Source organism: Cervus elaphus, chromosome 29, assembly GCF_910594005.1.
Source record: "Cervus elaphus chromosome 29, mCerEla1.1, whole genome shotgun sequence".
In the NCBI taxonomy this organism is placed as follows: domain Eukaryota; kingdom Metazoa; phylum Chordata; class Mammalia; order Artiodactyla; family Cervidae; genus Cervus; species Cervus elaphus.
In genome coordinates, this window is record NC_057843.1 from 30,492,552 (window position 1) to 30,502,099 (window position 9,548).

The 9,548-nt window shown below is 37.2% G+C and overlaps 1 protein-coding gene across 9 annotated transcripts in view; it reads left to right on the forward strand.

Moving 5' to 3' along the window:
- The window catches only part of MPDZ (multiple PDZ domain crumbs cell polarity complex component), a 160,776-nt gene extending 152,919 nt beyond the window's left edge, over positions 1 to 7,857 (forward strand). For all 9 annotated transcript variants that reach the window (XM_043890631.1, XM_043890630.1, XM_043890633.1 and 6 more), the window contains 6 exons: positions 622 to 665; positions 1,461 to 1,583; positions 2,831 to 2,935; positions 3,523 to 3,635; positions 4,474 to 4,597; positions 6,458 to 7,857. In XM_043890631.1, coding sequence (XP_043746566.1) covers positions 622 to 665; positions 1,461 to 1,583; positions 2,831 to 2,935; positions 3,523 to 3,635; positions 4,474 to 4,597; positions 6,458 to 6,604 — 656 coding nt within the window. In that variant the 3' untranslated portion in view covers positions 6,605 to 7,857. The remainder of the gene's footprint in view (positions 1 to 621; positions 666 to 1,460; positions 1,584 to 2,830; positions 2,936 to 3,522; positions 3,636 to 4,473; positions 4,598 to 6,457) is intronic.
- Positions 7,858 to 9,548: the final 1,691 nt, after the last annotated feature.

Genomic DNA, 9,548 nt, shown 5'->3' on the forward strand with positions numbered 1-9,548 from the left:
TTTTTATTCCTGTTCTCTATTTAATGTAATAGCAATAAATCAGAAGATGCCATTAGTTGAAGCCATCTATTTTTCATAAGATTGCAAAAATTTTGATTGAGAAAATTAATAAGATCCTCCTGTGTTTTAATTACATGAAATCATGATGCAGAGGGCTTTTTGGCTTGGAGCATTGGTTGAAAGTTGTTCAAATTGAAGAAACTAACCATATGGCAGTCTCTGTTTGCAATGTGACTAATATTCTAGAAATTTAGGCACTTAAGTCCGTGGATTCTTTTTAATGTTTCCATGACTTTATTCCTCTCAGCTGTGCACATGTGTCTCTCCGTCCAAAACACATCCTGTCCTTGCCTCATTCAGAGTGGATCATGCAGTTGTACAAGCAGTGCTTGAAATAAAAAGGAAGATGTGGGATGGTGTGCCATTTTTTCAGTTGGGAGCCCCTCTGTAAGACAGACATAATCATGTGTGCTAGTAACTTTGAACACCCTATTTCCAAAAACATTGGGGTACCTCACTTAGTCGCATTTAGTTCTAGAATCAACTAAAATTTAAACTATTATTAACGTTAAAAATGTGTTAATGATCATATTTTTCTCTTGTTTTTTTTTTAATTTACAGTGGCATCTGAAATACAGGGATTAAGAACTGTTGAAATTAAAAAGGTAACGGGGAGAGAGAAAATAGTATACATTGATGGCTCCAAGGTTGTCTGCATATTTTCCTGTTAGCTGCCTTACTGTTTTATGGTAGCATCTGATAAAATATATATTACATGCAGTGAAAATAACACAATGTAGACTCTGCTGAATTTCCTTGTTTGAAAAATCATTTTTGGTATACCCTTTATTGCCCAAAATGGTATCAACCCAGTCCCATACAAAATACACCAGGCCTCTCTAACTTCTTTTATGGATCAGTAAACCTTTGTCTTCTTCAGACTTTCAGAAGAAGTTTCCCATTCTTCTGAAACAGATTCTTTTGACAGCTATGTACAACAGAGATAAGAAAAGCAAATTTAAGTGCTGAGCACGCTTGTAGACACTTCATACCATCTCCATTTCATTCAGTAGTCACTGTAGCTCTTTGTAAGAGGCCCGGTTATTTCCATTTTGTCCATGAAGATCTAGAGATTGATTGAGAGCAGTGGACTTCTTCCAGGTCCCAGCATTTGTTAGTGTGGGTTTCTGGCTTTGAATGCAGGTCTCTGTTGTCCTCATTCCCCGTAATGTGATTTTTTATTTAGCCTGTTGTGGCTTCTTTTACCTCCCGAACAGATGCTTAGTTTTCTAAGTCACATTAAGGACTTGTATCAGATAAATTAATGCAGTGTTCCTGGGCATCCTTTTCCTCCCTCAAGTCTAGAAGATCAGATTTAACTATAGAACGTTGTGCCAAAGAGAACAAAAGCCAATAAAAGATAACAGTTTGACCAGAGTATTCTGTCTGTCCCGTGGCAGGGGCCCGCTGACTCGTTGGGTGTCAGCATTGCTGGAGGAGTGGGCAGTCCGCTGGGTGATGTTCCTATATTTATTGCAATGATGCACCCAAATGGAGTTGCAGCTCAGACGCAGAAACTCAGAGTAAGTTCTACAAAGTCCCTGGTAGCCTTAGCAAATCTGCCAATAGGTTTTATAAACCCTTTGCATCTGGCCAACTGTTGCAAGCAGTTTGAAATGTCTCTATCAGCTTTTTAATCAGCTAATATAGCTGCAACAGGGGTTGCTTTGAGTAAAAAATGAAGAAATTTTAAAAGAAGAATTTGCTGTTGTAAGCAATTTGTCAGTAAATGAAATGGGATAATTTGCAGTTGTTTCTTAATATTTTTATTTGCTTGAAATCCTGTGGAAGAAGTTAAAGAAGAAAGTACTCTCAGAAAGTACTGGCAGAATGAAGTGAAATTATTTTTTTGAAGTGAAGTTTTTTATTTACATGTCTTTTTGGTTTAAATGCTGGTTGTGCTGGTTTAACTTTATTAAATTGAAAATTATTGTTTATGTTGCATTTATTTATCAGTTTTGCAGAAGTTTGATGTAAATGTGATTTATAACGTGAAACTACAAAACTTGCTTCAAAATTGAGGGATTTTGCATATGTAGAGCGCTATGATAGAATTTATGCTAACTGCCCAGTTCTGAAATCATGTGAATATTCCATTAGTAACTCAGTCTCTACACAGTAAAATCTGTATGGCCTCATGCCTTAAAATTGTCTCAAACAGTGACCACTTAAGAAATACTGTGTAAATCATTAATGGTTCAATCTCCCTTTGATATGTGAATTTATGACTGGCACTTTAAAACTGATTGTACGGATAACATGGGGGTCAGAAAAGTTTTCTCTAAAGGACCAGATAAATATTTTAGACTTTGCAGGGCTTATGTGTCTGTATTGCAGTTACCCAACTCTATCCTGTGAATGCAGCCAAATAATTGTGTCTGGCTTACAACCAGATTTTACTTACCAAAATAAGCGGTGGGCCAGTCTTGACCTATCAGCTATATTTTGCCAACCTTTGACTTATAGTCACAGATAATGTGTATAATAATAATATCTAGAGAATTCTCGTTCACAAATGATAACAGATGCAGTGTTCTTTGGGGGAAATGAAGGGAAGGGAAGTGTGGTTCCCTGCCCCTAGTCCCAAAGATGATAGAACATAGCCATTATGTGCAGCTTCTCTCTGTGGTTGCTGCTGCTAGGAATCAGAGGTTTCCTTGGTTATATTTCTGTTGATGATTAGCAATATATGTGTGGTGTGGAGGCTGGGGAAGCAAATGGTCCCCCTCTCCATGGCATTGTAGCAGATGGCTATTTCTCTCCATCTCAGGTTGGGGATAGGATTGTCACTATCTGCGGCACATCCACAGAGGGAATGACTCACACCCAGGCAGTTAACTTACTGAAAAATGCCTCTGGCCCCATTGAAATGCAGGTAACATTTTTATCCGAACTCTTCCGATTGTGGGTACCTTGAGGACACATGAGCTTTGATGTTAAAACTATAAAAATGATGAAATTTCCTGCTCGTATTTTATTTACTGTTGCCCTTGAACATAAATGATTACATTGAGAGTTTTAAGAAAGTACATAGGAAATACATTCTGTCACATTTTTTTCTTAATATATGTATTATTTCCTACTTTGTATAGGAAAAGTATACAAAGGGGGGAAATTAAGGGGGAGAATTAAGGGGGAAAATTCTCAGTCTTGGCAGGATATGATTAATTGCTGAAGTTTTCTAGTGGTGTGATTGAGTGGCTTGTATTCTAAAGATCTTTAGAAAACAGTTGCATGTGATACCATGTTTGAAAACATCAAGGAACTTGATAGAATTGAATTAGTAGAATATCCTTAGTGTCACAGATACCTCTGGACCTTATGAAATTTATGTTAACAGAAATGATTAAGTGAATGATGAAGTACACATTTTTAATCCCAGTGCTCTTTTTGAAGAAGAATTGCTGATGTCTTCCTAGCCACATGAGCATGTTTTTCTATTCATATTTCTTCTGTGTTCAGGTGGTCGCTGGAGGAGATGTGAGTGTGGTCACAGGTCATCAACAGGAGCCTGCCAGTTCTAGTCTTTCTTTCACTGGACTGACGTCAAGTAGTATATTTCAAGATGACTTAGGGTGAGCTCACATACTGTGGTTTGTATGTCCCTATGAGCCACAGAAAGGTGAAATGATGGGAGATGAAGTATAAAAGTTGAAAGCCAGGTGTGTCTAAGCTCTTTGAGTTTGGCATGGATTTAGTTTATCAAAGACAGGTAGGAAGGTAGGTAGGTGGGTAGATGACAGACAGGCATGTATGTGTGCTGCTGCTCTTTCTACATTTTCATCTGTTGAGTTTTTTGAAGAAACATTTTAGTCTTGGGGTCAGTCTATCCTTTTAAAAATTTCTACACTGCCTGATCATTTAATAGATCATAATTTTGAGTAAAAAAAACTTCACAATTACCCAAAACTTGAGTACAAAAGTATTAGAACATATAGAGAGAAGAGAGGAGCATATTAGAATTTTTAAATTATTTGATGCAGCTTTTATTTTGTTTATCTGCTTTTGTCTCTGATCTTGGGAATACTAATGTTTATGACTTATTCCATCTTAGTCTTCAGTGCTTCTTCCTCTCACTTTAAATGAACTGGAAAAAGAGCTGCTACAGTGTACAATGAGAACTTGCCATGAATATGTTAGGTTAAGGGTAGTATACATGGGTAATAGAATTAGGGTGTTAAGTAGGGCTTCATTAGATTATGTAAATTTAAGATATGTAGCGCAGCAGACACTGACAATGGAAGCATCCCTAAATACCCATGGTGTTCTCACTGTTGGTGACACAGAGAATTAGGTCAGCTTTAGGTGGGTGTCAGATAACCCGCTGATTCATACAGATCCCTGTATATGCCATATGTGTGTGTGTGTGTGCACATAAGATCTAATGGCTCTTGTTTTCTTCCCTTTCCGCAGGCCTCCTCAGTGTAAGTCTATTACACTAGACCGAGGACCAGATGGCTTAGGCTTCAGTATAGTAGGAGGATATGGCAGTCCTCATGGAGACTTACCCATTTACGTTAAAACAGTGTTTGTGAAGGTAAGCTTTCAAATTTTAACTACCCTTTTCCCCCCTAAATGTTCACTAATAGTGGTCAGCAGCTGGCTTATTAGTTTATGGCCTGAGGTAATGCCAAATGGTCAACATTTGATTATTTTCTTGCACGACTCCCTGCAGGAACAGGTCATTAAGTATTTTTGTCCAATTTGAGGTTTCGTTATGTTTAAAGGAATATAGGCTCAAATTGAAGTTTCATGGGTGCTGTCAACAATATACATAAAATTCATGAACTTGAGTTAGACAGTCAGGCCTGATTGTTTTCCTTTGCAAACAAGATGCATATAACTGAATGTCTTTTGAAAATAGGGCATTTTAAATATATATATGTTAAAGAGCCCTGGCATTTCTTTTTCTTTGCATTTTTTTGTTGTGAAATATAAAATAGGCACAGAAGAGTACATATAATACATATGCAGAATAGCTAAGATGTGTTTGTTTTGCAAGTTTCATTTCATTAAATGGAATAGAAAAATAACTGCTAAAATGTTTGCGTATCCAGCAGCCCTGTCACCTACCACAAACGAGCTCTATGTAAAGGGATTCAGTGAAGAAAAGAAAACCATTGATATATAGTTGTAATCATAGAGCATCCTGTTGGATGGTAAGAATGTTTAGGATACAAGTTATTAAAACATTAGTGAGGCTGTTAAAATAATTTAAACCCATATAATTATTATTTGGTGATTTGTTGTGAAGACAATTTTTAGGAACTATAAAATGTGACAAAATTTCCTACAGGAGAAAATTCAGATTCTCAAAATTTTGCAGCACAAAGAAACAATTACGTTTAACCAACTAAAAGATTTCATTTAGGGGCTTTAGATTAGTGTTGTCATTCTTTTGAGTGCTTACTTATGGAGGTTTCATTCTATTATTATTTTTTAACCAATATAAAGTGCTATATCTATAGCAATCTAACAATGAGCCTATTTTGTGAGATTTTTTTAAAGCCATTGCTATGTCCAAAAACACAAATAGCATTTGCCAGTAAATAAAAGAGTCATGCAGTCCTTTTTCTCAGCCTTAGAACAGTTTATTTAAGGCATGCTAGTTAGAGCATATTTTAAGAATTTCATCATTATGGGTTCCTCATTAACTTTTCCATATTTTTTATCTTATATTTAATTGCATAATTGCCTACTGTAAGTATGCCTTAGGATAGGGTTCTTCTACAGACAGTAGTGTCTGTATTCAGTCTTAATCATTTCGGGCCCACAAGGACTATGAAGACTCCATCTACGCTTGGGAAGTAAAGAATCAAGCAGCTTAAGCCGCCTTTTGAAAGCCACAGAAAGAATTAGGATTAGAGTTCGCATGACTTGGGCCTCATCCTGTGCTTGTCAACATACACGTGGGCTTTTGTGGTCCTGCAGAACTTGAGATTCGGTGGCCCTCATGTCCTTGTCCTATAAAACCGCTTTTGTCCTACAAAACTGCTAATCCCTTGTTTTCTTTCTGTAGGTCTTCTTTACAGGATAAAAAATCTTGGATTCTATGAAATCATTCCTACTAGGCATATTCCCAAATATTCTTTATTAATTTGAGTTCCCACCAACTGCTGTGCTGAACAGCCAAAAAACCATCCAACTAATCTACTGACTGCTAAGTTCTCTCTCAAATTGGAATCTCAGTGCTAAAGCCATTTAGGAGAAAGGCTTCCTTTGTGTCTGTTCATCATTGCTTAATGGCTGTGGAGCACCCTGGAGCACTGAGAGCAATGTGTGTGTACACGCAGAGCAATTTACCTTCTTGTCTGGATCTTTTTCTGTTGTGTAGCTGCGTGACAGCATTTTTTTTTTTTTTTTTTGAGAAGTAAATAAGCCCACTTTATAATTGCAGGGAGCAGCCTCCGAAGATGGCCGTCTAAAGAGGGGTGATCAGATCATTGCTGTCAATGGGCAGAGTCTGGAAGGGGTAACCCACGAAGAAGCGGTTGCCATCCTTAAGCGGACAAAAGGCAGTGTCACTCTGATGGTCCTCTCCTGAATTTGCTGCCGGAATTGAGCCACTTCAACTTCTCCCTCACATCCCACATTATAAAGAGAGTGATCCTGCACATTTTTCCCAGGCTGAGTTCACTGGGCTCTTCAATACTGTAGGAAAAAAAATAACATTTAAGTTTGCTTTGTCATGTGGAAATAATTTTCTTACTGACACCCTAGCATCACTTTCCCATTGTCTTTATATTTTGCAATGTAAACTCAAAGAGAAGGGCTCTTTGTTTGCATAGATAAAGCTGGTCTTTCTTCCTGAAGATACCTGACATTTTATAATCAGGTGGGCAAATTTTAATGCGTGATCAGTGGTTAGTAGAGAAAGAAAAAGTCACTCAAAAGCTAACCAAGGAGAAGTGGCTTCATGAAATTAAGGTGAAAAATGAAAGTATAAGGAAGAAAATCTCGAGTTTTATAAAAATGTATTTTGTTAATCTACCTTCTCTCCCCACTTCTAGCTTAGAAAAGTTGTACTGAAAGTCTTTAAAAATTCTTTCAATATTTAATTATTTTAAATATTACTAAAACATTGCATCTGCTAGCTCTAATATATACATATATAGTTTTCTCCAAAAATGGACTTCATGATTGAGTAAAATAGCAGCAATAGGAATCAATGTCCCTGAGTTTGTAAAGAAACCATTTATTGCACATCTTGAGGTTCATTTTCATTTTTGACATATTGTATAATATTTCACCTTTCTATAAGTAAAATGATGGCCTTGTCCTGTATTGACTGTGGTTTCTCTAGAAAGCCTCCATGCTAACCATGCAGGCGCGTGGAAGGGTCTCTGAATTGCTAATGCTGGTATGAAGGGATGCTTTGCTGAAAATGTGTCTGTGTGCTGTGCAATTGGTTTTCAGTTAGTATTAATCTTAATGACAGAGAAAAAAGCAATGTGTTAGTAATTATTTTGGTTGTATGCCATTAGTAAATTGATAGAAAGATTAAGGGGATTAACATAACTTCATTTCATTGCTTTGTATTAACATCTTATAATACAATAGTTTAAGACTAAGGGAAACAGATGGAGCTGTTTATTGAGACAACTGGTGAGGAATTATCATGTGTTCATTCCCATTTTAGAGCGTGAAACTCCTACATTAGAATATATAAAGTCATTTTGAATATTATCTATATTTGTAACAAAAGTAGTGTACAGATATTTTATTACAGCACTTTTGTGTAAATGCAGAATTGAAGTGAATAAATAAATTTCATGGTGCACCAAAAAAAAAAAAAAAGGCAGGCATATTATTTTTTTTGTTCTTTTTACTGGGAAAGAGCTTTATTGTTCAAAATTTGCAATTTAAAATTGGTTTTTATCATGTCTAACTGAACATATGGTGTCCATAGTTACAGTTAGAGGAACTTTGGACAACTGCATTATGAAAAGCTCAATGTTTTTTTTGCCCAGATTTTTTATGCTAAAGATTCATAAACTCTGCATAGAGTAGAGGAAGAAAACAGTGTTGAAGAAAGAGAGGTGTTGTGCCTGTATGTGGTTTCCTGAAATGATATGAGTGAAACAATGTTTTGAATTGTTCTTTAGAGGGGTCAAGAGCTAGAGCATGTTCAGATAGAAAAAAGTCATAATGAAAATTATTTTTAATAACATGAGAAATATGATTTGAACCCTGAGCAAGGAATTGGGGAGCCTTTGTTCTGCCAGTTCTTTCCCAATTACCTAATGAACATATGCATTCCCTCCCCTCTGATTTATCTCCTGTGTGAAGTGATAGGTTATTTTATCCCAAATCTTGTTATCAAGTTCTAAATAAAAATTCTGTGATTCTTAGATATACAAAATGAATGGATAGAGCTACTGCTGCTAAGTCACTTCAGTCATGTCTGACTCTGTGTGACCCCATCCCTGGGATTCTCCAGGCAAGAACACTGGAGTGGGTTGCCATTTCCTTCTCCAATGCATAAAAGTGAATGAAAGTGAAGTCGCTTAGTCAAGTCCAACTCTTCATGACCCCATGGACTGCAGCCTACCAGGCTCCTCCGTCCATGGGATTTTCCAGGCAAGAGTACTGGAGTGGGGTGCCCTTGCCTTCTCCGGAATAGAGCTACATGTTGCAAGAATTCAGGAGATGTTCTTCCCAACTATCTCTTGTAAACTGAGATACCTGATGCTACAAAATGCATTTCAGGATCCCAGTGACACAGTCAACTTCTTAGTCACCAAGGAAATGGCCCTTCATCATGAAGGCATGTCAGGATCCTTTCGTGGCTGGCTGCTGGAAGCTGAACCACCCGCTTATATGTTTTAACTAGCAAAGGTCTTATGTAGGCCACTCTACAGCATGCCCTAGGAAGGCAGCTTAACCAGTGAGTGTTGGCTTGAGTGTGTGTGAGAGTACCACAGTGACAGAGCCCAATAGGTAACTGTACTAGTCTGTGTAGCATTGCCCCCAAAATTACGTCTCCCAGGAACCTCAGAATGTGACCTTATTTGGAAACAGGGTATTTGTGGATGCAGTCAGTTCAGTTAAAATGAAGTCATGCTGGATTACAACAGGCCCAAAATTCTTAAGAGAAGGCCAAAGAGAGACATAAAGACATAGAAGACCATGTAAAGATAGGGACCAAAAAACAAACAAAAAATATCTGCGGCCACCAGAAGCTTGACGAGACTAGGAAGAATTTTTCCCTGGAGTCTTTGGAGAGACCTTGTCCCTCACTTTCAGACATCTGGCCTCCAGAACACTGAGAATAAATTTCTGCTGTTGTAAACCACCTCATGTGGTAGTACTTTGCAATGGAAGCCCTAGGACACTATAATCTTGGATGTTTTTATATTCTTAGCTACCATTGCTATGCCTGGCAAATAGGAGAGATTGTATACATTTTTATTCAATATGTAGATGATTGAATTATAAGTTGTGGTTAATTCATGGTATTACCTTGTTTTAGTTAAGCTAGCTACGGT